Source organism: Thunnus albacares, chromosome 3, assembly GCF_914725855.1.
Source record: "Thunnus albacares chromosome 3, fThuAlb1.1, whole genome shotgun sequence".
Classification (NCBI taxonomy): domain Eukaryota; kingdom Metazoa; phylum Chordata; class Actinopteri; order Scombriformes; family Scombridae; genus Thunnus; species Thunnus albacares.
In genome coordinates, this window is record NC_058108.1 from 24,703,671 (window position 1) to 24,724,853 (window position 21,183).

The 21,183-nt window shown below is 42.1% G+C and overlaps 1 protein-coding gene across 3 annotated transcripts in view; it reads right to left on the bottom strand.

Moving 5' to 3' along the window:
- The window catches only part of znf827 (zinc finger protein 827), a 62,853-nt gene that overhangs the window by 11,216 nt on the left and 30,454 nt on the right, over window positions 1-21,183 (bottom strand). For all 3 annotated transcript variants that reach the window (XM_044347206.1, XM_044347205.1, XM_044347204.1), the window contains exons 5-9: window positions 18,558-18,836; window positions 8,772-9,014; window positions 5,902-5,956; window positions 5,588-5,688; window positions 12-149 (exon numbers count right to left, since the gene is read on the bottom strand). In XM_044347206.1, the coding sequence (XP_044203141.1) occupies window positions 12-149; window positions 5,588-5,688; window positions 5,902-5,956; window positions 8,772-9,014; window positions 18,558-18,836 (816 nt within the window). The remainder of the gene's footprint in view (window positions 1-11; window positions 150-5,587; window positions 5,689-5,901; window positions 5,957-8,771; window positions 9,015-18,557; window positions 18,837-21,183) is intronic.

Below are 21,183 nucleotides of genomic sequence, written 5' to 3' on the forward strand. Positions count from 1 at the left end.
CGTGCGTTTACCTGTGTGTAGAGACAGATGTCTAGAAAGTGTCTGCTGTCTACCAAACACTTTGCCACAGACGGGACAGGGGAAAAGCTGTTCATTTAGTCTCCACTGGGCAATCCCGTTTCCCGGCTCCCCGTCATCTTTTTCTGAGTCTGAAACACACACACATACACGCAGAAAACCAAACCCCATCATTCACCGCTGACACGATCAGCCACAAAAGCATCCGCAGGTGGATGAATGGCAGTGAAGTCATGATGCTGTAGACCAAACGAAGTAGCCTGAATTGAATATGTATTGATGTTGAAACCATAACTAGAAAACCATAACACAATGATGTGGTATGTGCTCATGTACTAACCTGCTCAAGTGATGTTAATTTAAAGTATTTGGGGGTATTTTGCTTATGTTTGATAGTGGACAGTTGAGACGCAACAGGAAACGAGAGAAGGGAGAGGAGGGACGACAGTACTGCGATCACAGTATACGGTGTACATGTTAACCAGTAGACCACCAGGACGCCCCAATTTTATCCATCTTTACTGAGACTTCACAAAAACACTACAGGACAAATCTGGCTTCTTCCACTCATATTTACTTCTCCGAATAAGGAAATTCATATCTAAACAAAAAAGGACAGGCAACAGGACAAATGACACAAATGAGAATAAAAGAGATGAAACAGAATATTGATTAATAGGAGACTGAAAGAGGAAAACCAGCTAACTGTACACTTTAAAAGAGTTGGCTAAGAAAATAATTATTTAAGGTTAGTTTATAGTTACTCTTATAAGACTCCGGTTTGACACAAAAGCATAGTCTTGCATAGAATTGCAACAATTACCCAATAAATCAATTAGTCAATCAACAGAAAATGAATCGATTAATTGTTTTGAGACATTTTTTTTTAAAGAAAAAGAAATTCAAATTCTGATTCCAGCTTCTCAAATGTGAATATTCTCTGGTTTATTTAGTCCTCTATGATACTAAAATGAATATCTTTTGGTTGTAGACTGGTGGTCGGGACAAAAGAAGACATTTGAGGATGTCACCTTGGGCTTTGGGAAATAGTGAAAGACATTTTTCACCATTTCTGAACAAACGACGAACTGATTCATCGATATAATAAGCGACATAACGTCATTATCGTTATTTTGAGCACTAGTCTTTCATTCACTCATGCGGCTTTGTAAGTATAACATGGGTAAAAACTGAAAAGTACAATCTTATCTGTGAAAATGTGCCAAAAATCGAATTCTTTCAAGTTCCCTGACATATGCAATTAGAAAAAGTCTCATTCACTTCGGTTTCAGTGCAACAGCTGGACATTTGATACACTGAGGGCTAATTTGCAAACCCACAAGAATGAAACCTGTCTGCTACCATTTGACAGATGCTCCTTGTTTAGCCTGCGGGTGGGATGCAGTGCGAATGCATTCCTAATGTCAACAGCGAGCACCAGTCCTTTGCTCTCCAGCCTGCAGCAGACCACTGTACTGTAGCTCAACACCCAACCCTCCCTGTCAACACCCTCCCTTCATCCACCCTTTAATCAAAGGAATAAAAAGAAGTGAGTGAGAGTATTTTCAGAGGCTTTGGTCAAATCTTAAGAACTGAAGTTGTTGCTTTGAATTTAACACCGGCACATGAATAGAAAACAGTGATTCAGGAGGGTAAAACATGTACCGCTTTTCTCGTTGTGCAATAAAACTTCTGAAGATGGCTAAAGGATTTTTTACTTTTTGTCTATACTGTTCAGGGAACACGCTACACAGACTGACCTTGGCCAAAACTTTGGTATTTGCAGGGCGCTTAAAAAGGAAAAAAAAAAAAAAAAGATTATTTAAGTTACTCTAAGAACTTTTTTTTTTTTTTCAGTGTTTATAAAGGGATGGAAAAACTCTGCTGCTCAGTTGCTCCAGCTCACCCACAACTTTGGATTCTTAGCAAATGTAAAACAGTGTATATAAACTTCACAGTTCTGCTTAAAGAGGAAAAAAGATAATCCGTAAGGCACATAATGTACAGTATATGTTCAAACCCAAATTGCATTTACGTAGAAGTTGTCCTAAAAAACACTATTGATGATATATTTATGTGTTAAAATACCACAATGACGGATAGCAAAGATGTTTCCTGGCATTTGGGGGCAGGTTTTATGTTAACCAAATGTTAAAGAACAGATGCACTGGCTTTGGATGGTGGTGTGAAAGGACATTTTATTGGTGTTGCACTGACTCACACACACCGCAGAGCATTTTTTTCAGTATCTCTCACATATCTAATCCTCTCTTTGCCCCTCTACATGCAAACAAGTGACTTTATGTTGTGTTTTTATGTTTACTTGCTTCTATTCGTCACATCAGATAAATTTGGAGTTGTTCTAAACAAAGTACAGAACATTGTGTTTGATCCAAGCTCAGTAAAAACAATGTCTCATCTATTCATCTTCTAATTTTCCAAAGGAGAGTGGCTAGTTTACATACGCAGGCGACTGGAAGGTAAAGAGTGAGACACTGGAAGGGCAGGATGCGCAAATGACTGTACGGTGGACTACCTATAGGCATCTTATTTTGTCATTTAGGTAATATATGCGCCACAAAAAGATGCTTCTAAGTGATGAAAGATAATCTAATTTCAATGCACTGAGTTTCTTATCTTGATTTTTGATTATATAAATCAAGCCTATGTATATGAGATAGTTGCATTCTAAGAAATGCTAAATATGTTCTGACGGGGAAAATGCTGCTCTCACAACTTGGAGAACTGAAATAATATATTTTTATGAACTCAGCTTTGAGTAGAAACACCAACTTCAAACTGTATTTAAATTAAGTCATGATTACATATCATTTTCAATGTCTGACGTCTTTCTAAGAAATGTAGTTTCCCAAAATATAAGCAAAAATCACACACTGTGCTTATTGTTACTTCAGTTGGATGTTTGAGCTTCACTATGCAGAATGATGTATGTGCAGAGTTTGACACTTGAAGGCTGTTTTCACATTCATCTGCTGAAAGTTTCTGTGCTCACCTTATCTGTTCAGTGAAACGGGAGACATCTTGTGTCGAGTGGTTCATCTTTACAAACTAAAAACATTTATATATTCATAAATTCAGGATTTTTCAATGAGGAAGAATTTGTAACCTGGTAATTGAACTTTTTTGTTCAATCAAAAACACATCAGTCACAAATTAATACTCCAAGAAGAGTAGTTTTACATATCATAAAGCATGTCTGGAGGGGGATCTTGAAATATGATGAGCCTGCTGACATGTAGATTAATTTTAACCATTCTTTTGCCTTTGAGTCAACAATCATGTGAGTCTTTTCTGCTGCAGGTCTGTGACTCACCACTGTAACAAGGGTGAGTGAGCTCATATGTGTGATGATAAATACATGCAAGTAGGCCGGTGTAAAGCAACACTTGCCTGTAAACTAAGTAGGTAATCAGCAAAGGTGGCGTGTATGTTTGTGGCTCCTCACACACAGCCACACAGGTGACAAAGTTGTCACAACACATACACAACAGACAACTCAAGAAACTTGAATTACTGCAGGTCGTGGACCTCCTGATCTCCTGCATTAGCTGGAATCTGCCTCTCACCATGACGGTGATCCTGATATCTGACTATGACCAGCTATTCACACCGCTTTTCTCCAAATTCATGGTCTGTATATGGCTTATTCTGAGAACCCTAGACCTTCTTATGGGACTCGCGGCTAAGCACATAACAGCATTAACTTGTCCTGACTCACACAAGTGAGACTAGGGGATGGCCTGTTCACACAAGGTGACGAGGAGCCGACCGGCAGGGGCTTGAGGCCATGGCCTGGCAAACACACTGATGATTAAGCCAATTAGGGTGTGGTGTGGGCCTTGAAGTGGGTAATGGTTTAATTAGTGCTATTAGAGCTGGAGAGAGAGGGACATAAACAAGAAATGAAAGATTGTGCTAAAACTACCGACTGAAGGGAGAAGACAGCAAACTCCTGAAGTCACGCTGCCATCACACAAACTCCTACTCATGTATTCTCCCTCGCCTGTTTAAAGGGAAAGACTCGTACTTTTCAGCTTTATCTCTACATAATAGTTGTTGCACTCACACTCCATTAGCAGCCATAACAATGAACAGTTTTCTGTATCTCGGAAACACTGCTGATGATGTTACAGTACATCTCCAGTTATGCCGCTGGCAGGGGAATAGCATTATAGAGTAGTTGTTGTCTGTGAGTAGAAAATTGCAGTTCTTACTTCCTGGTTTTTGGCAGAACTTGGAATATTTTTCTTCTACAAAAAAAACCAAAACAGGTACCTTGCCATAAATAGCAAGTTTCAAAACAATCATGATACAGCAATCACTTACAAATAAATTTACACCCAGTAAATCTTAGCTAAAATTATGACTCTCTTGATGCTGGATCCAGAAAGGTAGGTGGCTAGTGTAGCAAATGTGTGATGAATTGACAGGAAAGCATCCTGCAAGTTCATGGACCACTTAACAGAAAATCCGTTTGATTGAAGGTTTGCCTCCCTACAGCTGCAGGTAGAAATGCGTACCAATATTAAGAATGTGGGGGTGATTAAAAAAAAAAAAAGGGGGAGAAAAATAGAACAGACTAAAGAAGAACAGGTGTAGATACACACATATGAAGGAGAGAAAAAGAGTAAAACAGAACTACAGTAAAAAAGAGAGAGCAGCAGAGGCTGGATCTGAAGCTTAAACACACAAGGGAAAAGGGGAGGTGGGCTGGGCGAATTAACTTTCAGGACACTCTTGACACCCAGAAGCCAATCAGATTTTCATTAACTGGCAGAGGGACAGGCAAAGCTGGCACAAGCTAATTAACCTCTGGATCTCTCACTGCCAAAGGAACGTGAAGGGAAGTTGTGGGATGCCAGAGGAGAGGAAAAGAGAGGAGAGGAGAAGAGAAAAGAGAAGAGGGAGACGGAGGGATGCCCTGGGCAGAGGCCTTCAGGTTGGGGAAATGCGGGAGAGTGCATAAAGGCCTGTCGGAGCTCTAAGTATGACACGGGGAGGGGAGGTACACCAGAAAGCAAGGCGAGATCCATGTGAAGTTTGGAGGTGGTTAATTGTGACGCCTCCTCACATGTGGAGGCGTCGTCATGTGGAGTTAGATGTTGATTAGCTTGCCAGGCTACAAAGCTTCTGTGCGAGAGTATGTGTGTTGTATATGTAAATGTAAGAACACGTATGTGCAGTATATGCGTATGTTTAATACACATCTCTACATTATCAATCGTCTCTCCCAGAATCCAAGTCTTGTTAGTCAGAATGACAAGATATTGAATTATGAATTTGCAATGCGGACTGTTGGCAATTAATGACGTCCCTCTTTTGGCCAGCTGCAGATTACTTTCCTGCTTTTTTTTTTTTTTTTTTTCGGAGAATATCTTGGAAAACGGTTAAACAACAAATATGCACAAGCACAAAAACGCAATATGAGCAAAGATGCAACATCCAGCTATCCATTACTCGCCTGCAACTGCTAATAATACGCCTATGTTCCTCTACTACTCCTCTAGTAATGTTCCTCTACTGTGTATGTGCTTTACATGTGTCTTACCATGGAATGCTGCCCTGGTAGAGGAGCTGGCCTCTGCGGGGGAAGAGCTCTTGGAGCGCGAGTTAAAGGGTGATTGTCTGAAGCACTCGTCCAGGAACGGACTGAAACACAGAGAGACATGATGCATGATACCGACACTCACACTGCTGCTGAATTATACAAATATTTAAGCTATATTCAGAAAATACAGTTTATTACTAAACATGAAAATGAAAAAAAAAAAGATCATATGTAACACTGGGAAGAAAGTTTAGACAATTTAGACGTTTCACTGCTAAAAAGCAAATTAAGTACATGGAGTATTATTGACTCACCTGTTTATTCCCACCATGTTACTGTCTTTGTGGTTGTTGGCTTTGCTGACTTTTTCTAAAAAAAAAAAGAAAAAAAAAAGACATCAACCCAGTTAATACAGTATAATTTCTATATTTGTATTTTACCTTTTTTGTTCCACTTAACTGTTTAAAAAAGGTGTTATATAAATAAAGTTTATTATTATTATTATTATTTATATTTCTTTATCATATTATCAATTAAAATCTAACCCCGCATATACGACTACCTATTATCAAGTGACAGAAGTTCCAGGCTTAAATCACATGACAATGACTGAAACATTTTCATAACAACTGAGTAACCTCAATCCGTTAATGGAAAGCTGTGAAATGCTGATGGAGGCTCCAGAGAAAGCTACTAAGTAGATTTTGAGTTGAGATTTATTTTATATTTATTTATTTTTGTCTAACTACCATTTCCAAATACAAGAATGAACTTTTACACTCAATTTATATTTATAATTTTAAGTCCTGGTCAGAAGGGATATTTAGATGTGACCGGCTGTCAATATGTCAAAAAAAAAAAAAAAAATGTACTGAAACTTCCCTGCATATAGGGCATTGTGGAAGACAGATATAAAAACTATATGAGCCAGATTGGTGCATTACTTTAAGTTTAGCTTGGCTGGTAAAGCACAGGTTTGCCATGCCAGCAGGGGTGCATTGGCCATCTGGAGTAGTGGGAGTCTCTCTGGTGGGCCCGCTGACCTGTGGGCTGAAAGTTGGCCCAGCAACACAAATATGAGAAGTTTTTAAAGAATAATAATGGCTAGCCAGATCCGCATTAGACTGCCTGGATGGCATAAGTGTTTGTCTGTGTACGGTCACGCTCTTGTATGCTAATGAAGACTTTCGATATTAATCGAGTCACATATAACACCAACACTTACTACAGCCTCAGAGACAGCCGTAGAGTTGAATCGACACCTCTGACATGATGTCAGGAAAAAAATATTTTAAGCTTGAAAAAGTTAGGATTTAATGCAAGGCTAATGTAATAAGAATTTACATTACATTGTGCCAGTGTTCGGTGTACAACACTGTTTAAAGTCTTTGCTAGAAAAGTTTGTTGAAATCTATTTATCAGGGTAAAAATATATATAAAAGAGTCAAATTTATAGTACAGAGTGGGCTGGAACAGTTGTGTTTTCCCGAAAATGATTTCTTGATGCCTTTGAGTCCGCCTCAACTTTAGATTTCTGACAATACTCGCAACCGCCCTCCTGGCGCCTCAGATAACACCAGTTAAAGGATCACGATCACACATTACGCTAATTCTGTGTAATCTGTTCAAAAAGCAAGTGTGAAAATGGCGTCGCATGCGTCTGTAGTGACACATATGCAAATGTGGAGTGAAGGCCCTGTAGGCCACCTCTGTATGCCAGAGATCCTAGGCTCTAATCCCCAGTCAGTTATTTTAGCTCTAATATGGTTGAAGCTCATCTAGAACTGAATAGTCTCATCTGGTTTCTCACAGAGTGGTTCAATCTTAAACACTTTAAGAGGTTTCTAAGTGTGAAGTACGATGAGAATTGTAAAATAAGATAATATAACTACTTGGCCGACCGATGTGAATACAGACTACCTGTTTTCAGTGTTTAGCGGTAAAGAGCACTATAAAGAATGCCACAGAATGGAGCCACATGTGTGAGTTTCGAGGCGATGCACTGAAGTGAATTTTCAAAGCTGCAACCATCTCAGTGTTCAGAGCGACCTTGCTACTGATGTGTCTCTGAGGTCTTACTGCTCTGGGTAATTCATATTGATTGCTCATTGTGTGACAGCAGCCCGCTCTGTTCCAGTCCCCCTCACATTCAAACCCAGTTCTGAGGGGGCGGTTGTCGCCGTTGCCAGGCTAGCGATGCCCTGGCCTCCCTGGGTGGGCATACTGCGTACCCCCGCTGCCCTCTCTACCCTCCTTATCCTCTGCCCCCCTCTCCTCCCCTCTCCTGCTACAACCCACCCATCCAACCCCCCCCCCTACCCTAAACACCCCACTCCGTCACACTGCTCGCCAAGGACAGAGGTCTCTTTCCACGTTGCCATGGAGATGCCGCACGGGAGAAATGTAAAGGGAGGAGGAGGGAGGGGAAGTGCAGGGGGGGTGGGGGGGGGGGGTAGAGCGTGTGCAGCCAAGTGTGCTTGAGCCGGCATGTCTGAAAACGAGTCAAGGGAGAGAGAGAGAGGGAGAGAGAGAGAGAGAGAGAATGAGAGAAAGGAGGAGAGGGAGGAGGGAAAGAGGGGGCATTTGTGCAGACACCACTCCCCATGGGGCCTTGTGTGAGGAGTGTGTAAAGGTGTGCATGCAAGACTCTGTGGGAAAGAAAGACTGTCAATGTGTGAATTTGTGAATATGTGTTGAGAGCGAGAGAAGAAAAGAGATTTTACACGAGCTTGTTTCTCTATATGGCATTTAAGCGAAGCAATCAGAGGCTGGATAGAGCTGAGGTCACAACCCGGGACTACAAGCCTGAGCACACACGCGCATCTGCACCTTTTCTCTGGGGGGGGGGGGGGGGGGTGCACGGATACACCTCAAAGCTCGGTCTTAATCTAGCAATACAAACAACTGTCTCCTACTTCAATGTCACGTTCATGGCCATACAGGTAAAAAGCTGGATGTCATTACATGGCATATATCCTTGACTTTACTACAGAGCCACTAGAGGACGGAAATGGAAACATGTAGGTTTTATAGTCAAGTATCACACTGTCAACTGTCCAAGGTTTACAGGAGGGGGGGGGAGGAGGGGGGGGGGGGGGGGGGTCATGTTGCTGTGCATGTGTGTTGTGGATCCACTGTTGCTCACAGAGCAGTATGTGTCTGACAGTTTCTTGAACGAACTTACCTGACAGTTTGAACAGTAGTTCGGAGGCCATTTTGACCGATATGTCCTGGGAGAAGAGGTCTTTCTGGGGGCGGGTCAACGTCTCGGGGAGGTTCGTCATCGGCTCGCTCTTCTCACTCGCCCCTAAAGTGCTGAAAGCCAGCAGGTGAGAGGCAGGTGGGGTGAGTTCTGCGGGCGGTGGGTCCACCTCCATGGGCTCCACCTTTACTTTCACCTTCTGGTACTGGGCATCTTTGTTGCTCTCTGCAGAAGATGATTGAACCAGAGGATAATTACAGGTTAGACTCTCATCGAAGAGCTTCAGCCATTTAAACAGTATCAGGGATAGAGATTTAGTTGGCTTTTTTTATTCCCAGAATACATGCTAGGAGTACTATATACAGATAGTACTACATACATCGACTAACCAGGTAAACAAAAACACAATTTAATACAATGCAACAGCCTGTGCAAAAAATACCTTACAAAAAAATATATACTTTCTATTGTTCAATTTATGAATTATTTACATATATGGAGGAGCACAATTATTAGGGTAGTTGATGCTTAACAAAGGTAATATTTATTACAGGACTGTTGTATTGAATTACATTACAGTGCTAAAAACTACTCAAAAAACAACCAGCTGTCAAAAAAGCATGATCCAAAAACATCAATTCAAATCAATTTATCTGGACATAAAGTGCAGCAAAATGTGTAAGCTTGCATACTGTATGTCATATTTTAAAATAAGCTTCTGACAGTAAACCATATGTATTACACATAACTCTAACTGCATCATTTTATTATGATAAATATGAGGCTTAATTTGATGTTTTTTTTAGGACAAATTACCTGTCAGCTAATCCTGTAAAAGTCAAGCCAATTTTATTTATATAACTTAAATTCACAAATAACATATTTGTCTCAAAGAGCTCTACAATCTGTAAAACACACATCCTCTATCTAACACCCTCTATCCTTGGACTCTTGATTTGGATAAAGAAAAAAAATGAACCCTCAGGAACACAACAGAGGAGGAATCTTTCTTCTGGGACAACCACACATTAAAAAGATATCATAAACACTGAGTAGACAGAAAACAAATCATTTGATTCCTAAAAGCTCTGGGCAGATGAGAAAAACATTTTCTACTGGGTGTATTCAGATGATTAATCTACTCTGTTTGTCTGAATAATCTAAGCAAAAACACTAAAATATAAATTAAGCACACTGCATACATGTTTGGAGATGTTGTATGAATGGAATTAAAGCTAAAATGAGGAAATCCAAATAACAGCCAAAACATGAGCAATGCCTCTAAAGCTGAGCTGAGCCGGTTAGCATCTAGCTGTGTGATTATTAGGGCAAGAGGGCACCGCGAGGTCGCACAGTCGCTTGGGGAGGGCTCCAGCAGCTCATGCGAGTTCACTGAAGCAAACAGGAAAGACTCTCAAACACTTGAAATGTTAACTAAGCAGCCATGAATCTTTGTTTATGATGAACTAGAGGTGTGGGATGTAAGAGTCATAGATTGAAGGCCGTTTTTTTTTTTTTTTTTTTTGTTTGTTTCCAAGCATCAACAATGGCTTCAATGGGTGAAACCGCTGTTGACTCACTTCTCATACAAGTTCAAAAGGTGAGACGACGAGAGCGGTCTAAAAATAGTCAAGAGGGAGATGGCATCTGTTAGGAATGTCCCGAGCTGAGCTGCAGAATCAAACACAGTCTCTCCTCTCTCAAGGGATATTCTACAAAAGACTATAGGCCATTAAATCATTAAAAAGGAAACTCTGATGCAGGTGATATTTTCTTAATACAGAGCTACTCCGCTGTCAGAAATTGGCTCTCTAATAGCTATATTTACCAAATTAAATATGAGCCTACTTCAGGCTTCAGTAACTGTGCAGCTGTATTATGTGGAGAAAAAAAAATAAATTGGATTGACTGGGACATCCCTTAGAGTCCGTATTTCCAAGGTAGCTGATCTTTGACTGGAGTGATGGCAGGAGGCTGTGTCTCAGTGTGGTGACAAGCAGGAGCAAGACAAAGCAGTGGGGGTGATACAGTGCTGCTGACATGGCGACTCAGCACGATTATGGGATATATGAATTTGGCAGGGCATCGGGAGCAGTGGGAGGGGCGGGGGGGGAGGTTAGAAGAGCTGGAGAAAAGAGGGAGGGAGGGAGGGAGATACAAGACAGTAACCCTGCGCTAACCCTGCCAACCCCCTCCCCTCACATTCTCCACTTCTAGGCTGAACGAGGCCAGTGTTAGACACCAAGACTGGACCTACAGTGCACTGCGTACACGTGTGAATATCTACTGTGAGCTGAATCAGTGTGTGTGTGTGTGTGTGTGTGTGTGTGTGTACTATACTGTTTATGTGGTAGAATTAAAGTGTAAGGTCCCCCCCGGCCTCCTCCCCTAGGTCCAGGTGTCTGGATTATTGGTAGAAGCCAGCATGAGGGGGACACTGACAACCATCAGCCCCACTAATCCCTTAATCAGGTGGCCAGAGTTGGCCAAGAGTAACCTAGGAGAGGCTGATGGAGGGGCAGAGCAGAGGAGGAGAACGGGGAGGGCGGAGGGGTAGGGGGCACCGCGTTGTAAGGGTCAACCAAGGGACACGCAAGCTTCCATCACTGGATCACCACCCTTAACGACAGAGGCTGAGTGGACTGCTGTGCTACCAAAAAAAAAAAAAAAAAAAAAAAAAACAAAACGCACTAAATGTTACTTTACTGTAAGCACTCAAGCTCCCAGTTCTGAGACAAACATGCTTATAACCCAAAAAGGGACCCTGCGGAGAGAGAGAGATCACATGACACAGAGAGAAAATATTTCATTGTAAACACACTGGAAGCATCACATCACAGCAGGCCAGATCAAAAGTCTACCTGTCACAAAATAAAAAATGAAAATATGGCCTCACTCCCACACTGATAATAGCTGTGGCTTATTGGTTGGGGTCATGACCTAATGTTCCGCAGCCATAAAAAGCAGCCCTCAGTCCGTCTGAATCAAGCGTGTGTGTGTGTGTGTGTGTATGTGTGTGTGTGTGTGTGTGTGTGTGTGTGTGTGTGCCTGCTCTGTGATACACCAGCTGCCATAAGGACACAGAATCAGGTCTGGAAGAATGTGTGATGTGTTTGTGTGTGCAAAAGTGCTTTTACCCCATTTCAATAAATATTACGGCTTTGTTGTGTCTAGGAAACCTACTTATAAAAGTATTATTTCAGTACAAAATGTTTAATTTGTTGTTTTTTTCCCCACAATTTGTCCTACATTTATCTAAACATTAATCTTGTGTTAATGTACACAAGTCCTCAGCAGAGTTTAGCTCGGTCTGCTCCTGCCTGAACTCGAGGTTTTAATGGGCAGGATAAACCTGACATGATCCATTTTAAATAACATTAATATTATTTAATTTAACAACAACATCTAGAGAGGAGAGCACGCATACACAGAAATACTTGAGATTAATTTGTCATATCTTGGGTATTCTACTTAAATCCACTTTCGCGGAACCTTAACAACAACGTTCCTGCGAGCATTCTTGCTTTTCCCGAAGGTTTCAACTTTTGAGTTAGTTAAACCTTTTGCTAATTTGAGAGCAGGTGTGGCAATTAAATACAATGTATTTTTTGCAGACACTAACACCTTTAATTAAAATTGAATCAATTTGCATCTTTGTTGTATTGGTTGTTGCTGTTGGTTACTAAGAGTTTGGATTTAGTTTCAGTGCTCAAGCTTTATATCTTTGCTTAGATAAATTGATACAAAAGGTCCTATTCGTGAAGCACAGCAGGGGCTTCAGCAATAATGACAAACTCTTAGATGGTAAGTCTGTGTGGATTGTCAAAATGTCACCCTCAACGAAGTAAAAGGTTGCAAATGAAAGCTCGTATTAGCTCCGTTAGGTATGTCACCGCAACCATGTTGCATACTTTCACGATGTGTGTATGCCAAGTTACTATAAATGCACTATACATACCTTGTTCCCTCTGACACAGCACTACTCTGGTTTTGAGTCAGAATGGAAGTGACTGGGGTTTGTGCGATGTTCTGTTTTTAGTGATCAACTTTGACCTCAAGTGTCTACTTGAATCTGTGTGGACGTGACAGCCTAAACAAATTCACTTAGGAGTATACTGTACAGTAAGCACAGACCCAGGACAGATTTGTAACTGCACTTAGATAAAAACTGTCACAAACCATTAATGATTTAATACATGCAAAGTCAATTTACTGCAGCGCTTTGATGCGTCAACAGTATAGGAACAAAAACCTGGACAGACGGTGAAGTGTGGGAGACAGACAGAGGGAAGGGTAAAGAGAGGGAAAACATTGTCAAACAGTGCCAGAAAAAGAACACCTGAGGGTAAGAGAGGAAAGAAGAAAGTGGAATGAGAGAGAGAAGAGCTGGGGGTGGACAGAGGGATGAGGAATGGCTAGAGCATAAATGACAACCTCTCCACCTCTCCCCCTCCCGTTATCCTAGTCTACCCTTCTCCCCTGCTCTGTTATTCCACATCTCTCCATCCCTGCCCCCATCCCTCTCTCTCTCAATCTCTCTATTCTCCTGCTCTCTAGCTGACCTGCTCAGACAGGGGTGAAGAGTTCAGGCGCTTCAAAGGCTGCAGTGTGGAGACTGCATGTCATGTGGGAGCCACAGCAGCCTTGCCTGCAGCCTTCACAGACAGCTGCTGCTACAATTGATCCTCGACCAGCTAGCTCTCAGTAGTTCAGCCTTCCAACGATCACAAACTGCAGCAATATCTGACTCTGGAACAGCGTGCTTGATAAACTGCCCATAAAGAGCCAGATATGGCCCTTATAAAGTGGTCCTAAACAAAAACATTTGGCACAAATAGCAGCTCATACAAGGCTAGTAAGGCTTTATCAAATAAGGTCAAGACAAAAGAAGACAGTTGGTTGCCTCAGTGATTCTGTCAATCACTTAAATATATATATATATATATATATGACTAGCTATCTAGGAGACAAGCACATACAGTATATCAAGGAGCAAAAGGATGCATTTCTGTGAAGAGCTCTATAGGCAGTGATGAGGAGCGAGTAAGACAGAAAGACAAATATGGAGGTAGGGAGGGTGGGAGTGAGAGAGGTCAGTGAGCGGCCACACTGAGGGGGCATGGTGAGGACACCAGGAGCAGATTACAGAAAGTAATACTTTACAGTAATGCCAGTGTTGTGAATTAAAATGGTCAGTTGCTTACACAGTATGCTGTGATAAGCTTTATTGCATAAATGGTGAATTCCTTTCATGTGAGGGGAAAGATAAATTATGAGCATTACACTGATTCGCTAACTAAAGAGGGGTAAACGCGATGTAGGTGAAAGCAAGGCTTCCCATATTATTCAAACCGTTACAGTCATTATAATAAAAGATTCAATCATTTTCTTTGTCACAAAACAGTTAGTGACTAGCGCTACCGATGCTAAGACAAGCTGGTGTTTTCCCTAGCCTTCACCTGTGTTTTATTGTCCATCATGCGAAGGCTGGAGGAGTAGTATGAACTCATGTAAGCTCCAAATAAATGAAGCGGTGTGAGTGAAGGTGATGGCAGGTTTAGTGAAAAATTGGCTCTTAAAAATTATACTGAGAATCGGTGTCAGAGGACCAGGTCTGTTGGTGCTGGTGATTCAATCATCAAGCGCAATGAAAGTGTGTGGAAATATGTAGCAATTACATAATAATGCTGAATAATGTAAATAAAAACATTCTACACCCGATAGACACATGCTGTAGATAAAACACACATTTAAAAATCGATAAGCCAGTCCTGCAGCGAGCTATGGATTAACGATAGGTGAGGTGATACTGACTTGTATGTCCATCCACAACAGCTTTTATCTTCAATTGACTAAATTCCTACAAATACCTAAAGGCAGCAGGACAGATACAGTATGCACTCTGCAACTTTATCTGTTGCATTTTAATGAATGCATTTTAATAGCAGTATGGAGTGGTGCAGCAGAGTTACAACTGTAAGAGTTTAAGTTACATTTTAAAGTGGTAAGAAGGAGTCATCTTTGTTGGAATCCCTCTGAATCATAAACACTGAACTGTCAGTTTATCCAGTCGACAGTGACAACATTCAATATCCACGCTGCAGGCCTACAACATGTGGTTGGTCAGTCAGTTTGGCTCCTACAGGAGATGAAATTATGTCATGTATATTTATGGGAGGTCAGCTGATGTTGGCATCCTTTGATTTAAAAAAAAAAAAAGGAGATTTCAGATGTGTCCATTGCTGCTCTAACTACCAGTGTCTCTGGTAATAAACACCCATTGTCCAGCTAATTGCTTTGCCACAGTGACAAAACCAAAACAATACAGTTTCATATTAAACAATAGGCATCCACTATCACTAGAGTTGTCTGACCTAATCAGAGATAACCATCAATGAATACTGAGCCTTCATTTGAATGGTAGCCAGAAAACACTTCAATGGGACGCTCGTGTTTCTCTGTTTCTTCTAGATGTGCAAGCAGGTTATTGTTTGCTTTATTATTAACAAAAAGAACCTGATAAGCTACAAAATTGTTGCTGTTACTTTGGTTTGGAGTTTTTCTGCCCCTTAAGTCAAAATAGCTTAATGCAACTTTTATTAGCAAGGTAACAAGCGCTGTAGAAGGGCCTGTAAAATGTCCTCAGAGATGGAGGGCCTGTTCCTAAGGAATGAGGAATGAGTTAAGCGAGTACAAAGTGTGATTTCACACCTATAGTGGTGGTGGCTGGATGGTGAGTGGGTGGCACGGCTGTTACCCACACGATGCCAGTCTGCCAGGGCACCACCTAGGACCCTGTACCCCCCCTTCCCCCTCCCTTCCTGTGACGCCATGTTCCCCTTGCCCTGCAACACCAGCGCCCATCTGCTAGTACACGTTAGCCGCTGGCGCCAGGGACTATTTAGCCCGGCGTAATTAGCCCCCAGACACCAGCAGCCTGGTTTTAAGCAGATGTGGGGGAGGTAGCGCTAGCAAGGCGACTCAACGTGACCAACCAATGTTTGATAAGAAAGAGAGGAGCGAGGGGGGGGGGGGGGGGGGGGGGGGGAGGAGGGAGAAGTGAAGGAGTGACCTAGTTAAAGGAATGATGCAACTCATGTTACAGCACAATGGACAGTAATGATGACAACCCCACTTGCTCCAACTGTCCGAAGCCATGGTCGAGGAAGGATGAGTACAAGAAATTTAATTAGGCTGTGTCCATTTGCGGTAGTGACACTACAGTAAGAATGAGGAAATAAGCATGTAATAACAGACAAATAGTGATGTTCTGAACAAAGAGCACGCTTAGCCTAAACTCCCCAATGTGATTTCCCTATTTAAGCATCCTTATTGGGTTATTGTGTTCTGGGGCCGACCTTTATCAGGGGACAGAGAAAGGTTACAGTGTAGATGCCCTTGAACCTCATGACTGTAATCACACGTGACTGTAACGGCAATGACCTTTCCCCAGCTCTCTCCTTTCCTCCTCGCCATCTTTTCTCCCCCCCCCCCCCCACCCCCACCCACCCCCACCCCCCGGGTCATTTGAGGGTCCAGACTCTTGTCAAGGCTGTCACTCTAGACAGCCCTCTCCATCTACCGCCCCCGCTGTTGCCATGGCAATGGACGGCACTGCGCTCTGAGGACTGTGTGAGGGGGCAGAGGGAGCCAGTGGACGGATGAACGCTGCAGCATCTCTCCCTAACCTAGGTCAACCTTGCAGAGCTAGTGTAAGTGATGGGAGGGGATAAACACTGGCCATGCTGCTTGTGGTCCAAATAAACTGGCAGGATAACATCAGCGCAGGGATTGGAAACAGCAGAAATGACAGGAGAGAAAGACGTAGAACTGATAAAACAAAGAACATAGGTGGAGGCAGTACAGTAGAGGAATTATATACTGCCCACATCATTCTGTTTCTCTCTCTGATTTACAAAGGCTAATTATCTTAAATTAGGTTTTTTTTTTCCCCCTGTTGTTTTAGAGTAGTAATCATGTCATCTTTGTCTTCCTCAAACCTGCGCACAAAAGCACATGCACACACACAGGGAAACGTGACCTGGGGGCAGGCAGTGGAGCAGCACACGTGTAGTACCACAGAGCTCCCAGCCAGCATGAGTCACTCTGAACACCAGTCGACCCAGAGAGAACAATGGCAACCGGTGTGTGAGGTGTCTGTCAAGCACGCACACACTGGCACAGGATGAAGAGCTGTGGATAGAGCAACGCCCCACTGCGCCACCATCAGACTGCCATTTGCTTTGTGTTTCTTTTTCTTTTTCTTTTTTTTTTTTTTTTTTTTTTTTAACAGTATGTGTCACATTGTAAATTTTATGGTTGATCAATTCCAGCATACTAAAAATTCCAATGTTGAAACCAGGCTGTTATTTCGTTTTTCTTGAACAGATAAGGCAGTTCAGAGGATCTGCTAGGTGAAGCCATTCTGGTGCTACACAAAGTATCTAATATAATAACTATCATCTGAAAAATATTTGTTAATTCGTGTATTGATTTTCGGTATTTAATCGGGAAATAAACAGTTTTCTGAATATGAAGTAACTGTGGAAACTAGCTCTGTTTGTACATACTGATACATACTCCAGCAAATTGCATTCTTGATTGCCTGTGAGACGCTCTCCAGCAGCCCACAGCGGACAAACACCTGTCCAAAACACACTCGAACTAGACCTGACATTCAATAGTCATTTTGGATGGAGTCAAAAATAAGCAGCAGCTTGAAACTCGATTTAGCAGCGACGCAAAGTGTGTAATAATTGAAAAACAAAAATTAACATTTACATAATGCTAAGTACAGTAGCACACGCAATGTGTGGCAAAACAATGAACAAAGCTGGAGTCCCTGCCTAAGGTCTTGTTACCGACTTCTTTTGAGAGCTCAGACTAAAAGATGTGCAGTAAAGGCTAATTCATCACCGCATCTCTGCACTGAATTATTCCAGAGTTGTACACACAGGTTGAGACGTGGGTGCGTGTCAAAAATCTTACTGTTTTACCGTCTATCACAGAACAAAAGGCAAGTCATGGTTGAGTTTTAGGTTCAATAAAGCAAGCGGATCCAGCATATCATCTGCTAATTGTTTGGCAGGGAGAGGGACTTCAGAAGCGAAAACAATCAACTGCCCAAAATAAATCTACCCTTCGTTGCCCAAAAGTCGGAAACACCCGATACGGAGAAGGGTAGAAAGAAAATAAAGGATCAAGACAAGTGACCTGAATATCATCTCAGTGGATACAAAGGCTTTGCAGCCACAATCTAGAGCAGAGGCCACAAAGAAACAAAGACCATTTCACCACATATGCTTCTCCCCCACCTTTGAGAAGCCCCCAATTTTAGCTCGGTTAGGTATACTATGGTGGAAAACAACAGAACTCTTTTATAGCGGTCAGTGGCATAACTTTTGGCCTGCAGCTAACCTTCTGAGCTGCTACCGGCTGATCTGAAACTGAAACTGCCAACCAGCACAACAATTATTAATAACACAGAACATGTCCACTGTCTCCAAGAAATACTTTTTATAAAAATAACTTTTATATATTCATGTATGAATTTGCATGAACTGTTTTCCACATATTTAAGAAATGCAGTATCGGCATCCGATACATACACATTATCAAGATCACAGATGAACTGTTCTTCTTAGATTTAGAGGAGTTACAGAATTGCAGTGGACTGTTTTTACGGGTCATTCTGAGAACTATAAAGCTCATTAGCATTTCCCCCTTATTGCAAGCATGCAAAGATCTATAGATGTGTACACATCCTACCTGAAAGCTTCATCAGCAGCTCAGAGGCCACCTTAACATTGATATCCTGGCTCAGCAAGCTGTTCTTAGCCGTGGGGCTTCCTTCCCTTGGTTTCAGTGGCCCTGGGCGCTCTGCGGCTGCTGTAGCCCCCGTTGGCCCGTCCTGGCAGAATGTCACAGGGAAGCTGGGCTGGGCCTGGCTCTGAGACTGGGAGGCTGGTCTGGGGCTCAATGCTTCCTCCACTTTGGGCTCTTCCTTTAAGTGGAATGGAGATTTCAACGTCTCCCTCTGGTTGGCCGCTGTAGCCAGAAAGACAGAAAAAGATCGAAGGAATGAGAAGAAATTGAGAAAGAATTTGAGACCAAATACTGGTTGTGACCAAACAAGTGTGGTTTGTTGAGTATTTTGAAATTTTAAAAAGTTAAAAGGTGTATGATAATTTAATCCAGCAATAACAAGAGCAAAAGGGGTAAGGTCTCTAAAACCTGTATGCACCCAAGGGTCACACATCTATCAAAAATTCAGTGTGGTGCAAAGTGATTTACAAAGACAATTGACAGTGTAGTGTAATATCCAACAAAGACATTATTTCACATTTCTCTCAAGCAAACGTCAAAAGATACAACGTATAATACAAGAAAGAAAACTGAACATAACACCAAGTGGCCAGTTGTGGATTTTTCACAGTCCTATCAATCCGACAAGACACCACAGTTGGGGAGCTGTGGGACAAAACAGAGGGTGCAACCTCATGACTGTCCTTCTCTCTCAGTCTTCAGAGCATCCGCAATAAATTCCCAACTCTTCTCCTCCGTCTTTTCTCTTTCACACTTGATTTTTTTTTGTAGACTTTATTCTCAGCCGCTTTCCACTTAAAGTCAGGCTTCTTTATCCTTTCCTTTGCCTTTGACATCGTTTGAATTCTCCTCAGACGTGAGGACATGAAATAATTCCTGTACTTCTGTAGATTGTGATAACAATCAGCTGAAGCCTTATCTGCCATCTCTGCAGAATGTAGCCTAGGTTAGGGAATGAACTGTCACATGGATCCCTCTGCTCTAAAGTCATCTTCAAGAGAAACTGGGCCACATCTAATCCGCCTTAGATGAATAATTAATAATTAGACATGGAGCAACTTCCGATAGCCGCCAAGAAAAGAACAGCGGGGCAAGCGGCTCTCTGTGTCCCTCGTCACGTTCCTCTACACTCTGTACCAAAACGAAGGTTTACCTAGGCTACAGCTTACAACATTGTTGAAATTTAAAAATGGCCATAATCACTCAGAAAAGCTGTTTTTAGAAATATACAGTATGTCTGTGCATAGTCACTTGATACCCTAGTTTCATTCAGTGCACTACAGGAACTGTGAGGAATGTTTAAGTACAGAATTCACTATTGTAACCTGATATACTACAGGTGCACCACAGTGTTTTTAAGGTAGTGGATGTTGATGGGTGTTGGCAGTACTGATCCAAATATTTGAAACTTGAAACCATTACATGAATGTGCGTCCATTACTTATTAACTTGTTGAAAGAATATAAACATTTTCTTTCGTTGTATAAGTAAATCATTTTATTTTTTGGACTAGATAGTTAATTAGATGACGATTATGGTCACCAGCTGAGGAAGGAAGTGGAGAAGCTGCGATTATTTTTAACAAACATGAAGCTTGTAGGGAGTGTGTGCGTAGGACGGTGAAACGCAAGTCTGTGACCTCAAGTTATTCTCTGCAATGTTGCTGTGTTTCAGTTTTGTTTAAAGTGATGGATTGATGCGACAGTATGTCACTGTGGCGTTGTGTTTTTCATGCGAGAGTCAGGATGCAGAACCCCGTTGCTGTGACAAAGTTTATGGGGGCAGACCACCACATATGTTTATTGGTCATCTCTGACACACTGGATGTGGAGAACGTTGCTTTCTACATTTTTATTGTCTTTGTTCCATTTTGGAAATATCCCCCATCTGAGAGATATTTTTCCTCACAGCAAAATGTCTGTAATATGATGTCACTGTAATGCAGTGTTGGTAATGTGTTCTGAAGCGGGCAAATTCATTTGCGGATGCTGCAACAGACACCAAAGTTTGGGAGCTCCTACAAAGCTACAAAGTACTGATGCACCTCTGTAATCAACCTATTACTTTTAATTCAGAAATTAATATTTTTACTTTTTAAAATGTATTCAATTTTTTTTTTTTTAACTCAAACAGTGGTGCAGCACCAACAAACACATCCACACATCTATCAACACAACCCTTAACCTGTACAGATTTCAAATAATCTGTACACCCTAACATGTACAGTCAATCTGTCTCTCTCTCTCTCTCTCACACACACACACACACACACACACACACACACAGGGCATGGATATAAGAGAGGCTATCACTCTTGGGCAGACTGCTGTCCAGTCTCCTCTGGCCCCAGCAGAGATCTGCTCCTCTTCTCACCCTACCGTCTCACCTAACATCTCTAACCGCCACAGGCCCGCCGCCCCCTGCCCGCATCATCAATCTGTGCCGGCTCCGGCCCCTCTGATTAATGATGATCTATGCCGGAGGGATAGAGGGCTCGGGGACAGGGGATACAGGGCAGGGAAAGGGGACAGGTGCTGGTGTTTTGACCACCCATGTGGTGCCATGATGC